Consider the following 12,438-nt stretch of genomic DNA (forward strand, 5'->3'; position numbering starts at 1 on the left):
GCCTCCTACACAGCGGTTTCTGTTTCAGTTAATGACTGTGTTTCAACCTACGTGTGACATTGATGATCATTAGCACCTGTTTGGTATAACTGGTTGATCAAACACCTGACTATAATCCTACAAAATCCCTGACTTTGTGCAAGTGTACCTATAAGAATTGATGCTGGTTTGAAGGCAAAAGGTACTAACACCAAATATTGATTTGGATTTAGATTTTTCTTTTGTTCGCTCACTTTGCATTTTGTAAATTGATAATAATAAACAATCATTATTTATATTTCTGAAAGCATTCTTTGTTTACAGCATTTTTTTACACCTGCCTGAAACTTTTGCACAGTATGTTCTCATGTTTATAGGGGGCCATGGCCTATGCCTAGATTCCACTTGTATTTTTTTTTTTTTTTTTTTTTTACTATAACCAGTTATGTTTGCCTACTCAAATGATAGAGGAATTTAATAATAGTAACGTGTTTATCTGTGGCAATGACTAGTATGTACACAGCTGTGAACATATTGGACTGCTTTTTATTTTTTAAGTAACTTCCTGCTGCAAGGATGGTTATTTAGGAGACTACCTATTTCTTCAGCCCATATGCTCCTTTTATAACATTAGGATCATAGAACACTGGCGAATGCTACAAGTTACAATTCACACAACCCTGTAGCTCAGTCAGACACTCCCAGCATGCACTACAGTGATAGAACAATCAAGTGAAGTCTCTTAAGTTTACTAAGCTGTTCCTTTGCTGCTTTTCTGCTCATACCTAAGCACGCCTTCCTTCCACTCTTGTTAGGGAGGGAGGCACTAGGTCCTTCATTAAACATCTGAAGATCATTTCTGCCCATATCTACACTACTACTCTTGTAATCAATTTCAACCAAATCAAAATGAAAAGTTTGTTGACCGTATGTAATCTTCTTTCACTCTAGCTCCACGTTTTTCACTATTACAGTGGTAAACCAGCCTGCAGTGAATGAACCAATAAAGAAATGGACTCCCTCCACAATTCTTAGGCCACACCATGTTTGGCTACTAAATTCCCATATAATAGTGTGACTTTGCTGGTCTTTTAACTCTTTACACAAACTATTGGGTTTTTACTAATAGCAGGTTTATTCTTTTCAAACAAAAGAAAATAATCAGACACATTCTACATTATATAAATTAAGACAATATAAATTCAATGAAAAACCAAAAAAATGTAATAAAATTATACAAACAATTCTGGCATCAAGTTTGTCATAAAAAGTTATATTGGCCAAGTAATATGAATGACAACATTCCAGACACTCAATATGAATATCAAACAATGTTCCCAAGTACCAACAGAACTGAAACTGATAATCAGCCATGTATATTACATGGCTGGAGCCAATCCCAGCCAACACAGGAACCAATCCCGGGCAGGGTGCTAACCCACCACAGAAGAACATTTTAACATTTGAAAAGTAGACTGGAGTATTAATATTTTGCCTACTGTTCCATTTCATCTTCTGCATGGTTCTTCATGCTCAAGTGACCATAAACTGTAGAGAATTGACCTCCTGGACCACTGACTCTTTGCTTGAGTAATGCAGAGGTGTTCCCAAACTGCCCAAAATTGAAGTTGGCTTTTCGTCTCTGCTTCGCCATAGAATCTCTGAGCTTCTTGGGCAGAATTACCTCTGGTGGTTTCCATAGTGCAAGCTCCATACAGGAATGATGTCTAAAGATTTTGGGGGCAGAAAACAAAAAAAAAAATTCCAATTATGGTTTTTATAACAAAAATGCTAATCTTAACAATTATTCCTTGACCTTCGTATTTTTCTTGGTTTTCTTATTTAACAATAACAGCAAAACTGGATTTAGTTTAAACATTTATTACAACATTACAAAAATTGTGACTGGAGCAGACCATTCGGCCCAACAAGCCTATTTCAACCTATTTAATCCAAAAGTACCTCTCCCTCTAGAATTTCCTTCTTCGTAGCCCTTGTTACTTTTGGGAAGTTACAGATTTCTTCACATAAAGTATATATATAACTGTCAGTAAAGAGAAAGTAGGAGGCATGTGATATTTCACTGTCTGTATATTCTAGCTCACCTTTACTGTTTTTCTTTGGGTTATCTTTCACCCTTTCTGTGGTATTACTTTCCAACTGCCTTTTAGCCTTCCTAATATCCCTTTTTAACTGTTGCTCTCATGTGCCCTTTGGTCAGCACTGGAGTTATTAGTGCCATATGCACTTGTTATTTCCTTAATAAAATCCGTTTTAGCTCCTTATTTATTAATTGTAGTTTTCTTTAAAATTTCTTACAGTTTCTAAATTTTGAGATGCACTTATCCAACATTATATGTAAAACACTTTTAATCCTGCACCATATCTCCACACTTCAAAGTTTATCCCAATTTATCTTACTGATATTTTGCTGCAACTGCTTAAAATTTAGCTTACTAAAATTGAACACAACAGTTTTTGTTTTAGAAAATGCATTCAGCCCTGTGAAATGTATTATGGTCACTCGATTGTAGTGGTTCCGTCAGATTTACTTCTTCAATTTTATAATGATTATTACAGAATACTAAAAAGAATACTAAATCTAGGAAGACCCCCTCCACTATGTGAAAGGCTAGCTCAGTTAATACTTGGGTAAATAACTTGTAGTGTTTCCCGAGCTGTGTGTGTAAGTGGTCAATACAGAGTTGAACATAAGTGTTCAAATAGATTAAAGCACGTTTTTACAATGTTTATCATTTACGTTCATCTTTAGTTTTATATTATCATTCTAGCAAGGTTTCAGTCACATCTTTAAACATGGAATTTGGCAGCATTTATAACAGGGAGTTTACCAATTCTTAATAAAAATTGGCATGCCTGGTAGATAAATGCAAATTACTTTACTATGGGATCTGTTGATAGATTTGGTTAGTAATTCTGTTTTAACAACTGATCAATACCTTTTTCAAAACTTAACTTGAGCTGTCAAACTACTAAAAATGATTGTATTTTACTCATCATTTGGTGTAATTTAACTGTTCCATTTCATTATTTATTTTAGACCACACAAAGAACTAAAGAACTGGACATTTTTATTTACACAATAGGAAATAAAAAGATTAGATATATTATCCCCAAATTTGCACATTCTGTGACTTTCCGATTCTAGTCAGAAAAATCACATACATGCAAATGCATAACTTGGAACCACTACAAGTGAAGTAATTCATAAAAAATATATGCACAATATGCAGATGTTTTATGATCTGAGCAGTAATGAATCAAGAGCTTTGTCTCCCTTTATATAAATCAGTCAAAAAGGGAGAGAGCAACGGCTACGGACTCGCGTACACTTTTGTCATTATGGCACACAAGGTGTTGAACGCAATACATGGAATGGAAACTTAAAAAGAACTAGAGGAGACATAACAAAAATGGCTGGATAAAAACATGTTATTTGAGATGTTTCTTTGAGGCATGGCTATTTATTATTTTCTCCCTCAAAATTTAACAGTTTCTTTGCTAGTACTTCATACTAATATTGTGAGAAAATATACCAGGTTTGGACTTTGTATAGAAAATGTGCATAAACAACATGTCTATATGGTGCTGACCTTCAATCTTTAAGGTGTTCAGAGACCATATCCAGATGCATCAAATATCACATTTTAGGTCACAATAATCACAATATCAATTGAAGTCCATATAGGTCAGCACTAATCTAAATGTGGCCTTTCCTAAACTCCCTGCTCCCTCCCCATTTCCTACTTTAAACAATCATCAACTAACCTACTCATCCTCCTCCTCAGTACACCGGTACCCCTCCTGTTTAAATGTAATGCATCATGATGGAACAGGAGTCTTCTGTTCCAAAAGGAGTCTCAATGTCCCATAAACCTACGCCCCTCTATACTACACCAAGGATTTAGGTTTTTGCATTAGAAATTACTTTTACAGCGTGATGGGTAAGGCCATCACAGAATTTGTAATTTACTGCAGATACTGAATTATTTTTCATTAAATAGACATTGCAAGATAAAAAAAAAAAACTGTAGGATAAAATTTTCTCCCTAAATTATATGTATTTATTGAATACCACTTCTTGGTCTAAGCAAACCTGATCAAATTTATACAGTTGAGGTTAACAGCACTGATGATGCACTGAAGAAATAGTATATAATACTGAGATATAGCACTTATTGAAATGTGAAATTTATTTTGAAATATGCCAGCCAAAGTCTGGATAAACTGGAGAACAGCACACCAAATAGTTAATAAACAGTAAGAAAGAGTTACTAATAAACATGTTTATCATAAGCTACATTTCCATCTATTGAATGTACATTTTAAGCAATAAATAGAAAATGCATTAAATAACTTTACAGGACATTCACATAAACCTGACTTTTAGTGATAAAAATTGCATCATTTCCTGGAACAAATGTTGTCACACATATTTTGCTTTATGGGGTTGTTGGGAAGGTGGATATGCACAATAAGCACATGTACAACATCTTCAAGCACAGCTCAACAGCGGTCAAATAAAGCAAGTGTCAGTTACTGCTTTGAAGAAGAGACTTTGTCCAGGCCAGTAGTCCACGGCTGGTATTTCAAAGCCTTATTTGTCCTTTAAGGAATGGCTTTCCTACTGCCACTTGCCCTGTTACACGTACAGCATCAAGTCTCCTCTTCACCATAGAAACTGAGATTTGATTTTTTCTATTTTTTTTCTATCACTTTAAAGGGGTGCTTGAAAGTTGTTGTGCTGTGAGGCACTTATCACGCAAGTTGGTGGTGACCCTCAGAAACTTTTTCTGAATGGGTTGTGACTTTGGGTCTGCCAATTCTCTTCCTATCAGAGTTTCTTCCAGTTTCCAATTGCATTTGGAATGTGTAGGACACCGTGCTCACTGACACTTTGATTTTTTTGCAATTTCTCTAAATGAAAGCCTACACTTCTAAGGGTAATAATACTCTGTTTAATCTGTTAACTGCCATTATCACTTGAATATTGTCCAAGTAGTACTTGAGAGGGTGTAGTAACAGTCTGTTCCAACTCTGCTTTAAGACAGACACAGGGTTTTTACGTAATCAACAGAAGTTGCGACACCTGTGCAAATTGTTTGCTTCGACTTTAAAGGCTTCATTTACTTTAATGGCTGCAGAACATCAGTAGGTTGTAACCTATTAGTTGATCCTGAAGAAAATCCTGAAATTTCCTTTTTTTCAGTTGTTGCTATCCTAAAGCTTTAAATCTAAACCTCTAGTAGTTTACTGCTTACGTTTTCTCCATGTTAGGTCATTCATTGCATTTCAACTGACTGTTTTTCCAGTTTTCCTTCAAATTTAGAGGTGTTCTGAAATGTTAACCAGTAGTGTATAAAGAATCATCATCTACAATTTCTCAGGTGCTTGTCAACAAGTGTTTAAATCGGAGACATTTGTGTTGTACCTCGAAGTGCACATGATGCAGTGATAGTGATCTTATTACTTGCGCAGGTACGTAAAAGCAGAATTTCTAATTCAGAGACCCTTAAATATTATGAGCACCTATAAAATCTATTCACATACTAGCCTACTTTAAATTAATTACTTCTGTTGATATTTTTCAATATTATAATTACTGTTTCCATCTCTTAAATCGACAAAACATTTTAAAAGCATTAAACCATTTTTCACATAACATCTTTTGGATGGAAACCTGGCTACCAAGAGAGACAATAAGTTACATTTTAGATAAGCTGGTTCATATTTTGCATGTAAACACTGGTGTAGTTTGGCATCATGCTATAGACTACTGAACTGAGTGATCAAAAAGAAGACAAAAAAATGTACATGCTAGATTCAGATGTATGCGGCTAGAGAAAGAGAGAGTGGCGTCAATTGTAATGTTTTTTTTTTTTTGTTTTTTTTAAATTGAAAACAACTTAGCAGCGGGCTGTGCTTTACACACTAGTTAAGTATTGAAAGACTACAGAAATCAAGAAATAATTGAGATTTACAGTCCTTGGATGTTATATACTTAATGTTACAGCCTTCTCTACTAATCCACCTAAAGGTTCTGCACCTAAATAGTTTTTTTCCTCCATTAATGGCAAGCGGTCCCTTACTTCTTATATACCAAAAAAGGAGAAAGACCAGTTTTCCTGGGCAACATTAAAGACTTAACTTTTTACCCCTGGTTTAGAATGGAAGAAGCAAGAATCAGCTAAATAAAACCCTCATGCCCATAATTTTACAAATTATGCTTCAATTACATTTATGTTCACACTAAACTGGATACAAACCTACCTTTCAGTATTCATTATGTTTATATGGTTCAGAACTTTCACCATTTAATTTTAGATTTTTGGAAAGATTGATCAATGATGATATGCACAGGAATTCTTTCATGTGTACTTTGATAGTTTGTCTGCACTGTCCATGAAAACCAAGTTGTGAGCAACAACGGCCATCATCTAGTTTAATTTTTCTCTCCATTTACATGTGCAATTTTAATGACAAAATATTCTGGAAATCAATACAGAACCCCAAGATTGCACATTTAAAGTATGCAGTTATAAAATTTGACTTAGCAACACTTATGAAATAGCACTTATTATACAGTAATGAAATGACTGATGTATAGAATCTGCTTGGAAGTTCAGTTTTCCAGTCATCAACCTATCAAATGACACTTTTTTTACTCCATTTTCATGTTTCAGGATATTTATGGTGAAAAGATTTAAATCAAAATACAAGTTCTCCCCACAAGAAAGAGTTGCTTTGGTATTCTGGCAGCAATTCCCACAAGGCACAAACCAACACTGGATTGAAAACTAGACCATTAAAGGAAATGTTCACACACAGAAACCCACACTTCCCCAATATAAATGCAATTTAGAGCCACACATAGGTCAATGCTGTAAACCTCCAGTTTTATTGTTTGAACTATTGCTGTTCATGTATGCAATGGCTCTGCTCTTCGGCCAGTTTTTAACAAGTAGACATGAGGTAATTCAAAATATTACTGGGCAAATACCAGAAGCAGGGCACATTTTAAAAACCTGTTGTAACATTAAAATTCAATATACTAATACATGCTAAATATTACTTATTATATAATGATCATGATGCTTGAGGATGACCTTTGGCAAAAGTTTTCTCCAACACTAGCTGAAATCAAATTATTAGCAGATGAAATCAGTAGCAGTTTAACTCATTTTAGTAGATCATGACAAGTTAAGCTAAGGAAGATAATTTATTTTTATCTGCAGCCAGTAATTCACAAGGTGTTCCACTGGTGGGACATTGCCATATTTCAAAGTTGTTTGTGTATGCTGCAATAAACCCACAAGTTGATCAAAAGCGATAATGGCATCTTTATTATTATTATTATATACCCAATGGAGTTGTCTTTCAAACAGATCATAAATTTCTATGTCGTCTGCTCTTTTTCATTAGTAAAACATGTAATTTGCACAAGTATTTGCCAAGGCGAGCAATGCATTACAGCTGAGCAAACTTGCTTATATCAGAAATTTCACCTACATCAAACCACAAGTATAAGTCTCATTGGCATTGGATAGCAGAAGTTCAGAGCATTCCAATGATGTATAGTTTTGTATGACTGGTGTCACACACACGTGTTTAGGAGACAACTAAAGGGCTTGAATACATGTGATTCCATGGCAGACCAGGGGGTGGCGAAGTGCACTAATTTTCTCTCTCGATCTTTTGCAGACCATTCTAGGGAAATCCTGCCAACTACGCCACTGTCACAATAACGTCCATATAATTGTTCCCGGCTGCAAAACTGATTCATTAAGCAAGACATGTTCATACAACTGAGTCCAAAACAGAACTGATTCTCTTGAGACAAGATGGCGGCTTTAAAGGCCAGTGAAGGAAGTGATGTTATCAATACCGGAATCGGAAGTGATGTCACTGGCTGCCCCAAAGCCGGGTGGGATTTCCCTAGAATGGTCTGCAAAAGATTGAGAGGGAAAATTAGTGCACTTCGCCACCCCCTGGTCTGGCAAGGAATCACATGTATTCAAGCCCTTTAGTTGTCTCCTAAACATGCATGTGTCACACTGGTCACTCAAATTACAAGTCTCAGCTGTGCGTAAAAAGCAAGGAATAAATTGTGTGTGACAGCTCATCTTTACACACAAAGCTTATGTCAGAGTGAACGGGGATTGTTTGGTTAACCTGTAATAAAACTTGAAGTTTGTTCTATGGAAATAGTCTTGAAGATCATTTTCTAAGAAGAAAAAAAAAAAAAAAAGCAGCAGATGGTTAAGGAAGACCTACAAAAGTTACAGAATGCTAGTTTTATGGAATATTAAGATCTTGAGTCAGATTCTGATCACAGTTTTGACTCAATTAAGAATGATGTGTTTGCTGATGCTATGCTTCATTTGTAAGTATTGCTGATTGTATAAATCTGAAGCCTCACGGCATGCAAGTTCAATAATAATAACATATTCATTTACCATTCCCGAATGCGCTCAGTAGGACTTTAAGGTCCTTCACAACTAGACGATGTTATTTTGGAAGAATTAAGTGGATAGAACTAGCAAGCTTTGTTGGGCTGAATGGCCTGTTCTCGTCTAGGGTGTTCTAATGTTTTAACAAAACAAGAGAGTAACAACAAAAAAATAAATACCACACTAAACTTTTGTAGCGCAAATGCACTTGTAGGTGGATGAAGATGTGTAAACTGCAGCACAACTCAACTGTATTGTAAAAAATTTTAGGTTTCTCTGTGTTTAGAGGCAAACAGACATGGTTTGTTGACTCTCATAAAAATTAAAGTTTTGGATGATTATATAATTATAGATACATAGTTACAAGTTGTTTACTTTTTGCTTCAAAATCCAAACTTGGTACAATAATATCTGACAGACTGATGCACAAAAGTAAATTGATTCTAGGGTTTTACATCAAAAAATGTCTTGATTATGTACTGTACAATTTTTTTTGGAGAAATTCCTAAAATGCCTAATTTTTGTGTTTTATTTAGTTGGTATTTGTGTGCAACAAAGCTTTTAAGAATTTGTTATACTAACTACTCTTCGGCCATTTGTACCTCCTCGTTTATTTTTAGGTATATCATTTAGGTGCAGTACTCCCTAAAACCTCCTAGGGCATAAGAGGTTAAAGAAATGCAATACCCTTGATAAAAAACAGTAAATAGTGTGAATATATTATTTATGCAGACTTACAAAGATTCTACAATCTTCTGTGGAATCACATTATCTATGGATTTCTTCAACTCCTCTCGAAGACTGTCTGATATAACAAGTGTAGGCATTTTGGAGTTTGTGCTTTCAAGTTCTTCAGAATCTTCATCATCAGTAACAATCCTAAAAAAAAAAAAAAACCATAAAATAGGAACATAAGTGTGCCTCCTGCATTCTTATCAAACAGATTTTAAATGCAACAAACAGGCACATCAGTGAGCATCCACCATATTTATTCGTTTTCTAATTAAACACCAGGATCCCTGAAGCCTACGGAAAAACTTGTAATCCTGGGCCACCTTAAATTCCTTTCTACCTCTCCATCAGCGTCTTGTTTTGCAAATGTGTCGATCCGCACAAGCAGCCTGCTATCCCATCCCTCACCAACGGAGCTCAACTCAGGCAAAAAGTTCTCCCACCTCAAGTGTGTGTTTGCCTGTGATGTACCTGGAGTTGTATAGGGTAAATATCGTTATTTGGAATACATGCATTTCATGTGTGTTCCATGTCTGCAACAATCTGTGTAAGTGTAGGATGAAAGGAAAAGTGAGGCAAGAAATGCTGAACACATACCTAAAATAGGAACTTTTTCCATGTTATACTAATAATGACGTGAAGTGTATAATGTATGAAGACTTTAGTCCAAATGTCAAATAAACACATGCAATTTTATTCAAGAATATAACCAAAGAAAAAAAAAAAATAGTAATTCAATTTACATGTTGCTGTCAATGAATTAAAAACCCAAGCTCAAATGTCAATCAACAGAAAGTTTATGTCTTCTTGGATGGTACAGAGGTAAGTACTGCTGCCTTATAACCAAATGGTTCCGGGTTCGAGACCGGGTGCTTTGCGTTATGAGTTGCTATTATCCATATTACTAACCGAGAATGGTAAACCGGAAGGCATGGACGCAGGTACACGCCGATGGACCCAGGAGACATAGTACGCAGGCGCCTACAGCGCGCGTCTCATAAACCGCAAGCGAAGTCTGATCCACCGTGAACGAAGGAGTCACGGCCCAAAAACGAAAGAACTCAACTAACGTAAATAAGACATGAAGCAACAACGCGCCCATAGCTAACGACTAACGACACAGCCACACAGAAAAGAGTAGGGCTGCACGATAACAGAAAAAATGATTATCACGATTATTTTGCTCAAAATTTTTATCACGATTAATAATGACGATTATTCCTTTGGTAAATTAAGTCTGTGACCAAAGCAGTGTAGCCTCTGCCAGTTATTCACAGATGCTGCCCTAATCATATTAGCTGCGTTGTCCGTTGTGATGCACACAAGTCTTTCTTCCACCAAGCCCCAAGCGGACATCGCTTCTTTGAGGCCCACTGCAATAAACTCCGCTGTATGGTCTTGTGGGAAAAACGAAGTTTGCAAAAGCTTGCTTTTCATCTCAAACTCGCTGTCAATAAAATGAACTGTCAAGCTCAAATACGGTTCCGCAGTTCTGCTTGACCATAAGTCGGTCGTGGCAGCAAAATATTCAAGGCTGAGCCTGAGAATCTCTCTTTCTATTTCTTTTCGGCATTTCGCATACAGCGAGGGCAGCGCAACATTGGAAAAATGGTTGCGTGAGGGAATGCTATATCTTTTATCAAGTGTTGCGATCATTTTTTTTAAACCCCTCACTGCTCACGGTGGTTACTGGACACATATCCTTGGCTATATGGTACGTGATTGCCTCTGTTATTTCCCGGTGTCTTTGCAAGCTAGGCAGATATGGTATTGCGTTGAACAATGTCCCTGATATTGTTGTCTGTGTTGTGGATGGCTGGTAATTTTTTGTTGTTGCTGTTTGTGCCTTCAGTCGTTGAAATTCTTGATAGTGTACTTTGTGGTGGCTTTTAAGGTGGTCGATGAAGTTTGTTGCGTTACCTTGGGACGTTTGGACGGAACAGGAGCAAAGTTTGCACAAGACTCGTACCTGCTCAACATCACATTCCTCGAAATCGAAATAGTTCCAGACAACTGAGTATGACCCCTTTTTAGGAACTAACGATCGCACTTCTGCACGTTGCTCCGCCATCATATGTTTATTCTGACTAGTGCGTTGCTCCGCCATCATATGTTTATTCTGACTGACTGTTATTGCTGCTATTGACTTCTACTGCTTCAGAAAGCGCTTGCAATCTAGACGCAGTCCAATCCGTAAACTCAGCCCATAAAAAACAGTTTGGTCTTTATACTGTAAAATCGCGACGATATTTATTAACTGATCGTGGGTCATAAATATCGTTATCATGAGAAAAAAAAAGATTAATCGTGCAGCCCTAGAAAAGAAGATTCTGCACTGCACCCCAGAGTCAAACTGAAGACACTACGGAGTCCGCAAAGTTCCACAAAGAGAGTACGGAAGGCGCGAGAAAGTACGAAAGGCGCAGGCGCCTACAACACGCTTCTGAACTAAACGTCCACACTACACAGCATGGTCCGGGTAATAAGAATAAACGAACTCTTCGTATTAAAACGTACGGCATCCTCACACGTCCAAACCATATAGCATATGTGAATCACATTACAGTGATGCATTATTAACAGTACAACCACAGAAAACGCTCCGTATTAACAGTAAGTGCAATTATCCATATTACTAACGGTAGACAACGGATAACTAATGGAGTCACGGTCACGGCTCCAAAACGATCCAGCTCAACTAACGGAGCTACAAAAACGAGCCCGCATGGATAAAAAAAATAAAACGTAGGCACCTACAACGCGTGTCTGAAATCGCGGAAGCAAAACTGTCTCGGCTCCAAAACCAAACAGCTCGACTCGCACATGTCACTCCTTATTCAAACTTCCAGTCCCAATCACGGAAACATCGGTATCAACTATGAAAATGAACAGTAACAATGCACAAGAAATCCGTCTCGCAAAACTGTTGATTTTAGATGAATGTACAATGGCATCCAGTCATTTACTCAACACCACTGATAAACTTCTCCAAACGTTAATGAATAATAATATTCCATTTGGAGGAAAAGTACTGTTATTAGGAGGAGATTTGACAATGCTTAGCTATTGTTCCACATGCCATGCGTTCAGCTATTGTTCAGTCCAGTTTGAAATACGCAGACAACTGGCATTACTTTGAGACAATACATTTGGTACAAAACATGCGATGTCCAGATCCAGAATATACCAATTGGTTATTGCAACCAAGAGATGGAAACCTTACCAATACATATGGACTTCACCCAGATATTATTCA

At 36.6% G+C, this 12,438-nt stretch overlaps 1 protein-coding gene across 3 annotated transcripts in view; it reads right to left on the reverse strand.

Annotated features, from left to right (window-relative positions):
* Positions 1 to 1,113: 1,113 nt before the first annotated feature.
* The window catches only part of ccdc117 (coiled-coil domain containing 117), a 65,158-nt gene continuing 53,833 nt past the window's right edge, over positions 1,114 to 12,438 (reverse strand). For all 3 annotated transcript variants that reach the window (XM_028808421.2, XM_028808412.2, XM_028808411.2), the window contains 2 exons: positions 9,189 to 9,329; positions 1,114 to 1,706 (listed from right to left, as the gene is read on the reverse strand). In XM_028808421.2, the coding sequence (XP_028664254.2) occupies positions 1,475 to 1,706; positions 9,189 to 9,329 (373 nt within the window). In that variant the 3' untranslated portion in view covers positions 1,114 to 1,474. The remainder of the gene's footprint in view (positions 1,707 to 9,188; positions 9,330 to 12,438) is intronic.

Source organism: Erpetoichthys calabaricus, chromosome 1, assembly GCF_900747795.2.
Source record: "Erpetoichthys calabaricus chromosome 1, fErpCal1.3, whole genome shotgun sequence".
Classification (NCBI taxonomy): Eukaryota; Metazoa; Chordata; class Cladistia; order Polypteriformes; family Polypteridae; genus Erpetoichthys; species Erpetoichthys calabaricus.